The sequence below is a fragment of the Ahaetulla prasina genome, chromosome 1 (genome assembly GCF_028640845.1).
Source record: "Ahaetulla prasina isolate Xishuangbanna chromosome 1, ASM2864084v1, whole genome shotgun sequence".
NCBI classification, from domain to species: Eukaryota; Metazoa; Chordata; class Lepidosauria; order Squamata; family Colubridae; genus Ahaetulla; species Ahaetulla prasina.
In genome coordinates this window covers 287,069,992-287,084,045 of record NC_080539.1, presented here as the reverse complement: position 1 = coordinate 287,084,045, position 14,054 = coordinate 287,069,992, and the positions used below count along the sequence as shown (strand labels likewise).

The 14,054-nt window shown below is 37.5% G+C and overlaps 1 protein-coding gene across 1 annotated transcript in view; it reads left to right on the top strand.

Annotated features, from left to right (window-relative positions):
• Window positions 1-14,054, top strand: part of SLC1A2 (solute carrier family 1 member 2) — a 109,391-nt gene that overhangs the window by 67,368 nt on the left and 27,969 nt on the right. The window contains exons 3-5 of the mRNA XM_058161664.1: window positions 3,779-3,931; window positions 5,587-5,837; window positions 12,147-12,309. Coding sequence (XP_058017647.1) covers window positions 3,779-3,931; window positions 5,587-5,837; window positions 12,147-12,309 — 567 coding nt within the window. The remainder of the gene's footprint in view (window positions 1-3,778; window positions 3,932-5,586; window positions 5,838-12,146; window positions 12,310-14,054) is intronic.

The window sequence follows — 14,054 nt, the reverse complement described above, 5'->3', positions numbered from 1 at the left end:
TTGTTACTAAGCCTAAGAACAGATATTTTAGGTTCAGTAAGCTTCCCTATTTTACTTCTGCTTCCCTTTGTCTCTTTGTCAGCCATTCAAAGTAAACCAGACTAGGAAACTAAAGTCATGCAGACCAATACTGTTTGTATTATAAGGTTATCATAATAGAATCTTGCAAATCTAAATGTGCTGAAATTCCAGTCCTAATTACTGTATTTAACCAAAGATGGCCTGTACTATTAATATTGCTCATTTCCATCATATTTGCAAATGTTCTCTATGTTACTTGCTAAATGATGAATAATATATCTAGATAAGAAAGAGAAAGATGATTTCAACGAGAGCATGCAATTGTTCCAAAGGTGTGATCATAAGTGACTCAAAATACAAAATATCCTCATATAAATCATACTAAAACCATCCAATTTCATGAAGTCACCAAGAACCATCATTAAGTTACTTTATTTGTTTATTCAATATATACATACAGCTCACTCAGCCCCATGATTCAGGATCAAATCACAACATAAAAATAGAAACGTATAAATGCATATCATATTAGCAGAGTGTTGCTTGCTTTTTCCCAAGTTAGACGAGGAAGTGGCGATTCATGTCCCTTGGGTTTCTTGCCAGAAGGCTGATAATTTTTAGCTTTCTCTTTTGCTGTGAACTCTCAGAGGCTAGACCAAGCGATACAGTGATCTACTTTTCTCAGTTGCCTTCTGGGTATAGCAGCTTCCAAATATGGAATAGATTTGACATTTTAGTGTCGTTCCTTGGCTCCTTGCCCAGACTTAACTTTAAAAAAAAAAATTACAGTACTGTGAGAGGAAGAGCCAAATCTGTAGCCTTCACAAAGTCTTTCTTTATTCACTTCAGCCTGAATGGATAGCTGCGCTGTTTGTTGAAAAAGCAATGCAGATAATTTTAATGTCTCCCTGCTATTACAGATTTTGAAACTGAGTTTATTTTTACATGGGCATTTGGCTCTGATTGACTGTTGCAAGATGATTGAGAGCCTTTCCTAGGTTGATCTACAAAAAGTATGTTGAATTACAATAAAGCATGGGATACCATTCAGTAGTTTTTATTGCAGCAGTTGCTATATTGCCAAAGGAAGAAAGATTGCAGGTGCAATTTTTTTTCCCCTAAGTGAGTTTTTAGAATGTTTTTTTTTCCTTTTTAAATATGACTAATTGTGACAGCCAAATGACAAGGGTCTATAGGTCACAGTACTTTTTTTTCCATTTCCACAAAGAGACAGTTAATACAGATTGGCAGTTAGCTATTAATGGGAAATACTGTTTTTATATGTGTCCCCTGTTTCCAAACATATATGTTTGTCAACCCTTTATTTATTTATTTAATTAGATTTTTATACCGCCCTTCTCCCGAAGGACTCAGGGCAGTTTACAGCCAGATAAAACAGAGCAGCAATATAAATACAAGATAAAATACTGTTTAAAAAACTTATTCAATTTGGCCCAGATTAAGATAAATTTAAAACAATAAAACCCATTAAAAATTAAAACCATATAAAATATAAAATCCTATGCCAGTCCTGCGCGAATGAACAAATATGTCTTCAGCTCGCGGCGAAAGGTTCGAAGGTCAGGAAGTTGGCGGAGTCCTGTGGGAAGTTCATTCCAGAGGGTAGGAGCCCCCACAGAGAAGGCCCTTCCCCTGGGGCCTGCCAGTTGACATTGCTTGGCGGACGGCACCCTGAGGAGTCCCTCTCTGTGAGAACGCACGGGTCGGTGGGAGGCTGTCGGTAGCAGTAGGCGGTCCCGTAGTTTAGCCTGATTGAGAAACTGGCATAGTAATGATTCCAGGAATGTGACTTACTAGAATTCTTGCTGCCTCCCCCCTCTCTAAGAAAAACAGGATGAAGGCAAAGTTGTTCTTTCTCACACTTTCTATTTTCCCAGGCCTGAGCAACTGTTTTATTTCTCCTTCCTCTTTCTCAAGGCCAGAGCTAAATTCCCCTAGAGTGCTTCATTCATATATTGCACATCTGGTCTATACACTTTTAAGCAACTTTTCCAATATCTCACCATGTCTGAAGAGAGAGAGAGAGAATGAGAGAGAAAGAGAGAGAGAGAGATCCACAATGTATGAAATCAAATATTCTTATTTACTTAGTAACTAGGATTTATCAGCTCCATTATCTTGTTGCAAAAATTATTTGCCTAATATTTCTTACTTTAAATTCAAAACAGACATTAAATACTGTTATGAGAGAATGTCACTTGTTCGAGTAATAAGAAATTTTATGGTTTTATTAAATGTTAGTGCTCATACAGGATCAGATTCTTTTAAGGGCCAGAAGGCTTAAGGCAGTGGTTCTCAACCTTTATAATGCTGCGACCCCTTTAATACAATTCCCCACGATGTGGCGACCCCAACCGTAAAATTATTTTCATTTTGAATTTATCGCACCTGAAGCCGTATTGGCTAGCGATCTGAACTGCTTGCGATTGCCTTGAGGACAGAGGCATTAAAGCGGAGACTCCTCCACCTATTAAGTTTATCGCGCCTGAAGCCAGATTAGGCTAGCGATTGGGAGTGATTGCAGCTGGCTTGAGAGGGAGACATCAGAGCAAAGATTTCTCTCTTTTTTAATTCATCGCGCCTGAAGCCAAATTCAGCTAGCGATTTGAAGAGCCTGCAACTGGCTTGTGAAGTCAACCATTGGAGCGCGATTCTTCGACTCGCAAGTATACTTCCCATATTTCTAATGGTCTTAGGCGACCCCTGGCAAATCGTCATTCGACCCCCAACGGGGTCCCGACCCACAGATTGAGAACCGCTGGCTTAAGACCTTCTTGTGATTTAAGATTTATTTTTAGATAGATTGGATGGATGGATGGATGGAGATAGATAGATAGATGATAGATAGATAGATAGATAGATAGATAGATAGATAGATAGATAGATAGATAGATAGGTGGATGGATGATAGGACATAGCATGTGAGTTTACAATTCTGATATTCCAATAGATTTTTGTTTCCTAATACATTTCTGGTGGACTGGTTTCCTGGAAAGACCGATTCTCTTGCTCCCTTTTCAAACCTGCTTCCGGCACAAACTTACAAAATTCCAAGTTCAGCTTGTGAGTTTCTCAGTGAGCGAAGAAAACTGTCTTTCAGAATAGTTTGCAACTGTCTCTTGAGAGACTCTACCAGTAAACTAATTTACACAATGATTAGGAATATGCCTAATATTTTTGTCCATTGTAAGATAGCCTTTTCAAAATCATCATCAAATATGAAGTATATTAGATCAGTCTTGAAAAGTTTATGTAGCAATACCGGTGATATCTACCCCAAATTCCTTTAAAAAACATTAATTAGTAAATGACCTCTGATTGTCAGCAATTAAAGATGCTTACAGCAGAGTTGTATCATTCTTGTGCACACAGTAAGCAATAGACTTCATTATCAAATTGCAGCAGCTGGCTTTAATGAAAAGACACGTTCTGTGGCTTTGACCAGTTAGCAATGCCTTTCGTGAGAATAGGTGAGAAGCAGGCATTATATCTTTGTAGGCATCCCAAGCTATTTGAGCAGCAGTGTTCAACTCATCCCTGTCTCAGAATCAGAAAAGTGCAAGATATAAGTTTTTGTATCTTGCTGAGCTCATCAGTAAGGCCCCACCCTTATTTTCCTTGTTGGAAAACTGCAATTTGCCAAAATAATTCCACAAAATGATGGATGAAGTCTCATAATTATTCAGTTCATTTTATCCTAAATCTTCCTTTCTATTATTTGTTTTGGTACATTCAGGTGTCATTATGGGAGCCTTATGTGGAATGCTCCTTCGCATGGCAGCTCCTATTAATCCTGATGTCGTCATGTTGATAGCCTTCCCCGGAGATATTTTGATGCGGATGTTGAAAATGTTGATCCTCCCTTTAATTATCTCAAGTTTAATCACAGGTGAGATATATGATGAACAACTGTAATTTCATATCCTGTGAGAAATAAAGAACTTTAGAGTCATTCTGAGCGCTTTTCAGAGTTTAATAATTTTTCTCCATAATTCAGTATTAGCATATCCTTGGTAGGGAAACCAATAATGTTAACCAATATTTTATGTTATCAAAAACAAATGATATTTTATTTCTAATGATCTGTACTTTGTAGGATACTGAGACAGTGAATGGCAATTCATTAATTAGGATGTTATAGATATTAATTTGAATACCATTGAGTGGTGGTGTTTCTTCACTATTGCCTTCTCTGATGTTCTTCTCTCTGTTCAAACACAGAGATTCCTTTTGAGTCCAATTATTGATGACTCTAATGATATAGAATTAAAAGTGAAATTGCCTCTATTAATCTGAGATTGTCAGAAGGTATCATGACCTCAGGAAGACTACTACATCTAGGCCACAAACATCTGGATGACCACTTGATAGGAGCAAAAAGTTTGTCTCCTTGCTGACATCTAATGATTTTCTGAATATTTGTAATGCATATATAGTAGGCCTACTTCAGGGCTACTAGCAAACAAAGCACCTTGAATGGAAAATATCACATTGTCCAAAAAGAACTTTTAGTGAGGAAAGCATTTCCTCACTAAGTACAGTGAGTCTGATTTCTGATGAACATACATAGGATTTTTAGAAACCATAGAAGATCAATTAATCAATGGAACAACTTGCCTCCAGAAGTTGTGGGTACTCCAACACTGAAGGCTTTTAAGAAGAGAGGACAACCATTTATCTGAAATGGTATAGAACAGTGATGGCTAACCTTTTCTGGACCGAGTGCCCAAAGCACACGTGTGCACATGCAAATGCACACATGCGTCCCCTAAACCCCAAAATGCAATGCATGTGTGGTCCCCTCATGCGCGTGCACCCTGCCCCCATGCATGAGTACACAGGGGCCCTGCATGCACCCCTCCCCCACGCATGTGAATGTCCCCGCATGTGTCCTGCCCCATTCACATGCATGCTCAGGGCCCCGACAGACACTCTGCCCCCCGTGCAGGTGTGGCAGAGACCCGAAGACCAGCTGACCAGCGGGAGGTGCGCGTGCATGCGCAGCAGAGCTGAACTGTGGCAACGGCTCATGTGCATTCAGAGAAGACTCTATGGCACACATACCATAGGTTCACCATCATGGGTATAAGGTCTCCTGTTTGAGCAGGGAGTCCTCTCCAAAGTCCATTCCAACTCTGTTATTCTGTTATTTTTAATTTAACTGATTTATTACTTTTATTTTAATTTAACTGATCGATCTATATGCTCATCAATATACATCAATCATTTAAGATACCTTAGAGATTTACAGGTATCTAAAATGAATTACTGTACATATTTATCCATGATATTTTCTATGGAAACTGTTATGTAGGACTTTCTGTATCAAAATCATATATAGGAAAAATAAAGAAAATATATACTATTATATTAGCTTGTGAAGTATACAGGCCAGTGAAAATGTCCAAAATGCAACAGCAAGAGGCTTTACTTATTTGCAAAATGCTAATCATAAGAAACATGCTTGGTCATTATGCAGGTTCTCAGTAATCAAGAAGATATTATTTGTGTTCTGATTTCTTCCCAATTCAATTCTGGTTACAGGGCTGTCAGGACTGGATGCTAAGGCCAGTGGTCGATTAGGGACAAGAGCTATGGTATATTATATGTCCACAACAATCATTGCTGCTGTCCTGGGAGTGATCTTGGTGTTAGCCATTCATCCTGGCAATCCAAAACTCAAGAAGCAGCTGGGAGAAGGAAAGAAGAATGACGAAGTATCCAGTCTTGATGCGTTCTTGGACCTTATTCGAAATTTGTTCCCTGAAAATCTTGTGCAAGCATGTTTTCAACAGGTAAAAGCTGTGTGTTTCATGCATGATAACTATGAAAATATCATTAAGTCAAATAAGTTAAACAGAATAATCACGGCATGTGCCATTTGCTTTACCAATTTGATGCCTTCATACTTAAAACATATTTGACAAAACATATAACTGACAAAGCTTCTGTTTGAATCTTTATTGGATGAGCTGCTTAGTCTGCAAAAAATCATCTTTTTTTAAATGGATGCCTTCATTTGTAGTGAAAGCCGTGCAATTTCCCTCCGGATTCTAATTTGTTTTATTTCATTGGAACTTAAAAATCTGGCTCTATTCTTGTCTGAACTATAACCAGAGCCCCAAAGGTGCTTTTTCAGGAGACAATTGAACTTTCTTGGTTTTTTTTCTTTTTCTTTTGAAGAAGTCATCCAAGAAGCCAATACTCGCCCCTTAAATCCAATGAAAGGATTTAAGGGGCGAGTATAAGAGCACCAGTGTGCCTACTGTTCCTGTCCTAATGTTCTCTTTGTATCCAATTCGTATGGTTATTTCATGCTTATACCTATATATACTGTTGTGTTTGACAAATAAATAAATAAATAAATAAATAAATAAATAAATAAATAAATAAATAAATAAATAAATATATATATATATTCCTTGCAGACATCTGGTTGTTTGCATCCTTTTAGAGGGTTGAAGTACTTGGAGGTTTATCTGTGTCCTCAGGGTCACCTGAGTAGTGCTCCTGGTTCCTGCAGTCTGCAATTTTTTCCCCTCTGGAAATCCATTCCTATTCCCACATCATTTAAAGGGTGTTCATCCCAAATTGTCTTCAAAAAATAAAATAAAATACAGTTGCCTCCTGAAAAACCACCTTTGGGACAACCATGACCTGAATGACTGAGAATCTCTATAGACTATAACCAGAGCCCACTATTTGGGCAAAAAATAGAGAAACATTTTCAATGTGCCGAATATTTACTTCATTCAAAGATTCATTCAAAGATTCAATAGACATGAACATGTTTGCCCAAATGGAACCAAAACTGCTTAACCTTAATAGGCTGTATATTTGATTTCATAAGAATATAGATTCTATTTCCTGTTTTTAATCAGGAATTGGGATGCCTTGTGTTTATTTGAACAATGATATTTAGAAAAAATCTGGAAGGCTATAGGCTACTCATTTCAGTATTCTGAAACTGTTAACAAGGTCAGGGTCACCAGTGCTGCAAGAAATGAATGAGTTTAGAAGTGTTAGATGAGTTCTAGGAAGTAACAGAAACAGTAAAGAGCCAAGTGATTGGTTTCTGAAGACTGAATGGTCTTTGATGAATGTATCTACCCAAGTAAGGTCTGAAATGTTTTTGGATTAGAAGGATGGTGGGAATTCTCTATTGTTCTCTATTGCTGTCTATTCTGCTCTTATAAATGAATAAATACCTTAGGCCTGGGTGACTTTTTCCTGAGAAAAATACATTAGCATGACTTTCTAAAGGTTATATGAACTGGCTTTTTATTATCTATGCTTTGTGCCATACACACCAGGAGCTCTTTTCTCCCACTTTTCTCCTGTTAATTTGTTTAGCAGTTACATGGATTATTTTACAATGAAATGGACAAGACCTGTTGTCAACCTTTTTTGAGTTGTCTCTAAAGGCTTCACTTAAAGAATTAAAACAGCGTGTTATCTGACTTGTAGCGCTAAGCTTATCCTTTCTGCCTAGAGGGCAGGGAAGGAGCAGAACCATCAAGACACACAAATTCAGACAGGGATGACAAAGTTAAGATGACAGCCGCAACGGGGCAATCATGTCTGGTATTTATGTGTGTCTATATATTAAAAAAAATTTTTTTTCCTTGCAGTACATTATATTTTATTGGCTGCTGAAAAAAATGGGCTAATAGGCCGAGCGGGAAGTTAAACATCAACTAAACAAATTCCTTTTTTAAAGTTTTGAGCAATTCTAATATTAAGGAGCACAATTTTCATATTCACAGAATCGTGCAAAAAAGAATTATAGGGAAAGAGTAGGAGTGGTATCCATTTAAAATGCTAAACTGGTCTCCCCGTTTCTAACTAATTGCGTTTGACACCATTGGGTGAGTAAATCGTTGGGCTCCTGAAAAGCTGCATAATGAGATAATAGGCTGAGTGGGAGGCAAGGCAAGCTGCTCTTTATACTGTATTAGCATTATCACTTCTTTTTTAAATTGTTTGCTACTCATAATCTTATATTATTCTTCCAAACAATTCATTTCAACTCTCATTGCTTCACTATTCAGATTCCTATTGATCCTATTCCTATTTAGTCAAATTCCTGTTACTGATATTTTAATCCACTAGCACACCAGCTCTGATTGATGGATCTGTATTCACGCAATACATTCTCTAAGCATCAAACAATTAAAATGGAAGCAATAAATGAATTGTACAAACACTTAACAGTAAGAGTGACAGTAATACAGAAAGCAAAACAAATCTTTCCAAAAAAGAATATGAGTCAGTCTAAGAGAAGAGACCACATTTAAGGAACTAAAAGTGTTTTTACAAAGGAGAGAAGAGTTTGGTTTGCGTGACATAAGATAAATGTTTTAAATCTGTAGGGGAACAGAAACTGGCAACAGAAAGAAAGCAAATTAAAATTTTGAGAAAATACAGCATTGAGTAGTACATGACAAAGAAGGTTCTCCTTTGCTCTTTTAAATGCTGTAGAAGATTTGGAATGAGAGAGCATATGCTGAAGCAAAGATCAATTCAAGGCACAAATAATCATATGTATGAGTGTCCTTCATTATAGTTGTGTATTTCCTGAGATTCCATTTACATAAAGGTATTCATCAGGTTCTGACCAGTTCTGAAGAACTGGTAGCAGAAATTTTGAGTAGTTCGGAGAACCAGTAAATACCACCTCTGCCCCCATCTATTCTCTGCCTCCAGAGTCCCAGCTGATCGGGAGGAAATGGGGATTTTGCAGTAACCTTCCTCTGGAGTAGGGAGGGAATGGAGATTTTACAGTATCCTTCCCCTGCCACGCCCATCAAGCTATGCCCACAGAACTGGTAGTAAAACGTTTTGAATCCCACCACTGCACATAGGTCACTATACCACCACCCCTCCTCCGTGTTTTTAACCAGGTCTGCTTGTGATTTAGAAATATTTTTGGATCCAGACTTGAGTTATCCTCAGTGAATGTTGTCCTTAATCAAAATCTGTGATAGTTTATTCCAGTGCCCAGCCAGATTATAAGTGGGGTTCTTCATTTCTTGGACTAAATAGTTGGCCTTATTCATTGTTTTCAGGAGAGCAAATAATGAGGAAGTAATATCCTAGAAACAACGTTGCAGCTCGATCTCCAGTTAGCTCCAGAATTTTAATTATTTAAATATTACAGAAGTAAAAGCATTTGTGGTGAATGTCATATCAAATCTGCTTTTGTATTTTAGTTACTACGGTAGCTTGCTTGCCTCTTTTCTCATATGTTTTAAATAGGTTGGACACATGCCACTCCTTGACCTATTTCTTATTTGTGAAGGTGTAATCTAGTTATGGTATCAGCAGATAACAACGCCTGGCTGGCCCTGGAAGGTGTCTTGGGATATTGGATGGGACACCTTCAAAGAATATCAGCGTTGTAGGCCAGAGTGGGGAACTGAAAGCCAATTGCTTATACTCTGTTTTCAGGAAAATACTTATTGCCAAGCTAAGTCCAAGAACAAGGTGGAACAATTCAGCCAGTGCTTTACAAGTAGTCCTCAACTCACAACAGTTCACTTAGTGACTGTTCAAAGTTACAACAGCACTGAAAAAGGAGACTTATGACCATTTTTCACAGTTACGACCATTGCAGCCTCCCCATGGTCACATGATCAAAATTCAGATGCTTGGCAACTGGTTCACATTTATGACAGTTGCAATGTCCTAGTGTTTACCTTTTGCAACCTTCTGACAAGCAAAGTCAATGGGGAAGACTTATTCATTTAACAACCATGTTACTAATTTAACAACTTCAGTGATTCACTTAACAAATGTGGCAAGAATAGTCGTAAAATGAGACAAAACTCACTTAACAAATTTCTCACTTAACAGCATACATTTATTGTGGTCGTAAGTTGAGGACTACCTGCACTTGTTTACACCCAACAATCAGAAACCCTTAGTTTACCCAGCATATACAGTAGATATGCTCTGGAAGATACTAGGAAGTGGCTAGCGTTTCCCTTTTCTTCTGTCTCCTATCCATCTCTGGGCTGGGCTATCTTGGTCCATCTTGTCTCCCCTTTTTGGGATGTGCTCCCTCCTTCCTGGGAAACTTGTCATTTCATACCCCTCTTCTGTAGGCACCATCTCTCACAGGTATGCCCATGTAGTGATAAGGGGTCAAGAGTAATTTGAAGCTGCTTTTTCATTTTCAATTTGACCATACTTGTAGTCTGTAGAGATTCTCAGTCCACCAGGTCATGGTTGTTCCAAAGATGCTTTTTCAGGAGGCAACTGGACTTTTTTCTTTTGAAGACATTTTGCTTCTCATCCAAGAAGCTTCTTCAGGATAGCGTCAGAGCTGAAGAAGCTTCTTGGATGAGAAGCAAAACGTCTTCAAAAGAAAATAATAATAATAAAGTCCAGTTGCCTCTTGAAAAAACACCTTTGGGATGACCATACTTGTAGTTTTAACTAGATTTAATGAAAAACTTCAATAACAGAAGGAGAATCGGTGTCGTAGTCTTCAGAAGCCCTCAAAATGGTGTTTATGTTCTGATTCATAAAAGTCTGCAAAAATAGCTGCCACCTTATCAACATGAATTATATGGACAGTATCGAGATACTTTTGGAGTTTCTTGAAAAGTACTGCAAAGTAAACATAGATGTACTTTGCTTTATTTATTTATCATATGTCCACTTCATATGAAAATGACGCTGGGTGGCATACAGCACTATTTTTTTTAAAAAAAACCAATGCATACATAAAAACAGTTACAATGATAAAATAACTATAAAAATGCATATAAGTCAGGAGAGAGTGATATTTACCACAATCAGAGAGACATAGCAAAATTTCCCTAGGTCAGAACACTGATCCCTTGAGGTCCGATAACATAGCCAGATCTTGAAAGAGTTGCAGAATGTTGAAAGGGATGGAGTTAATCTACTTCTGAGACTCCACATGTCAGGCATTGTGGAAGAGAAGGCACACCTCCTGGGACCTGCCAGATATATTGTATTAGTTCAGTTAAAGGGATTAAACTCTCCACTGTCTGTAAATTGAATATTGTCCTAAAACATTTCAAGGAGTACTAGCTAGAATTTGGGATATAAAATGTGTAGTGAACAAAAACAAGCTCATTGAAGATGTTACTGACATTTTAGCTTTCACTCACTCTAAAATAACCAGGAGAGGAAGAGAAAAGAATTGCAACACAATAGTTCTATTCTCTCTTTGTGCTTATTCTTCTTCTGATATAAAGAGAATACTTCTGAAGGTCTTCTATTTGGTAGAAGTTTTTCTATACAATGAAGAACCTAGAAAATAGAGATTGGACATTTTTGAAAAGCTTCCATTGATAGAACCTCCATGCCCATATTGACACAAGGATATATTAGATATAAAATTTTCTACCTTTTAATTTTCTTTTACTCTTAATATAAATTTAAAATATTGATTCTTTTATTCTGCAAGCTATCCAAATAACATTTTGCAGTTGATGTCCCTGTAAACAAATATGGAGGTGGTTGTTTTTTTACTTGGATTTGCTACCACACAATTCCAACCTGATTTGGGAATGAATATTATTTTATTCTAAAGAAGCATCTTCAAGTTTGAAGAAATATCTCCAATATCTGTAGAAATCATGTATCTTTATTTCATTTAATTTTCTAGATCTCACCATAAAGCAGCTGTATGCAAGAGTCTTTAAACGTGCATATGGGACAGACAGTTATTGGTGTTTTGCAATGGTAGATCCAGAGGTGGGTTTCAGCAGGTTCTGACCAGTTCTGGAGAACCAGTAGCAGAAATGCTGAGTAGTCCAGAGAACCACTAGTAAAAATTCTGACTGGCTCCACCCCCATCTATTCTCTGCCTCCCAAGTCCCAACTGATCGGGAGAAAATGGGGATTTTGCAGTATCCTTCCCCTGCCACTCCCACCAAGCCACTCCCACCAAACCATACCACGCCCACCAAGCCACGCCCACAAACAGGTAGTAAAAAAAATTGAAACCCACCACTGGGTAGATCCATGAATATGTTTTAAGAGTAAGCCCTAGTATGAAGCTGGAAAAACAGTACCTAAAAGGCAATTTCCCCGTTTCATTTACATTCTGCATTTTATTCTTTCAGATTCAAACAGTTACCAAAAAAGTTCTCATGCCTCAAGAAATGGAAGAACCATCTAATGTTACAGATTCCATCTTTACCATCGTGAATGAAACAGAAGTTACTCCAGAGCCTCAATTAATTGTTAAGAAGGGCCTTGAGTTTAAGGATGGAATGAATGTCTTAGGTATTCTCTCTCTCTTCAGACACCTATTAAATTTATTTCATAGGCATGTTCTCTCATTCAGAAAAACTGAAATTATTTGTTTATAAACCTAATAGGTTCTTGATCTATTCCAGTGTAGTTATCTTATGCCAGTTTGAATTCTAGGTAGTTTAGGTTAAATTTGAAGCTTCTTTCAGATGTATATTCATGGAAGGAAACACATTGGTTTCACTCAATTTTCGAGAAATGCCCAATTGCATATGAACAGTTGCAGTTACAGGTACTTCACACTAGTTACCTGTGGAGTTGTATAGAGCACAGGTTACTCGTGGCGTCACATAGCCATCATGTGATGCTTTGTGATATTTTTTCTATTCATGGCGCTGGGGTGGGCGTGGCCTGCATGTGACGCATCCGGCCAATGGGTGTGCCAGTTTGACACTCCTGGTATAGAGAGAAAGACGTCCTATTCATTTCTGAAAATTAGTTTTGCATGTATAAGCGCGCAGTTAAACAAAAGTTGGATTTTTAATGTTATTTTTATATCAGAACATCAATTGTGATATCATTTCTGTAAATACGTTCAGGCACATCTGCAGACAAAAAAGGAATTGCTGCTGAGAAGTAACAGTGTTGAATAATAACAAACAGTTGTCAGCTGTGCTATTAAAGGGGAGGGTTGCAGAAAGAACACCCAATGTCCTTCTGAACTGGGTAAATCACACAAATCCATTAACGAGAAGGCATTTGAATCAAAACTATACTTAATATGTTATTATTTTAGAAGTATAACATGTATTTTCTAACGTATTTATTAAAGGTCAGGCATTGTGAAATCCTGCTAAGGGGAATCTGAATAGGCAAAATGTTACCTTTGGGCTCCAGTCATTTTTTCTAACTAGCATCTAAGAGACAATGCTGATGTTTTTAAGAAGATTGAGGCTACTGATTGGATATTTGGTTGCTGACATCAGTAATGGAACTTTATCCCACTGGACAAAACATTAGCTAGTTTCCACTTAAGGGATTTCACTTATTTTCAAGCACATCTAAATAGATTAATTTGCAAGCTTTGATCCTCTTAATATCTTACCAGAGGCCAAGAATGTTCTTTCTTAGACATTTTTTTTCTGCTAATAATTCTGCAAATCACTGACACCACGACTCAGTTCAGTTACATCAGAATGAAGATTAAGCAAGGAACTTAAACAAGCCTAAAATATGTCTTTGCAAGGCTCTGTATTTCCAAATCTGCTGTAGAAATATCCCATTTTTCTGGAGTATATTTACGAATGCAGGGAGAGCAGTGGGAGGGCTGAATCAGTTCCATTATTAGTTTTTCTATTGTTTAGGAATTTTGTAGACACCTTGGTATTATTTGAAAATAATTAAGTTTCACAGACAGTTTCTTGTAGCCCTGCCCCAAATGCTTATGAGCTCCTGCATCAGATTCATAAGGCTGTTAAATGAGATGAAAAACTAAACGGATCCTTGACTAAGAGTCACAGAGCAAAGCTATTCCCTCAACTCCATGATCTCTGAATGCTTGGCCAATTAGGACTGACTTTCTTCAAAATAGTATCTCAAATCCTACATCATCCAAACTCCTCATAACCGAGGTCAGAAGTACAGGATGCCACTGAGTGGTTAAGCAAAATCAACGGAGGTGCACAATGTTTATTGAATTATATGCTATATATTTTAGTTTTGGGGCGTGATTAAGCCATCAAGCTATCGTATTTTTCGGAGTATAAGACATACCTTTT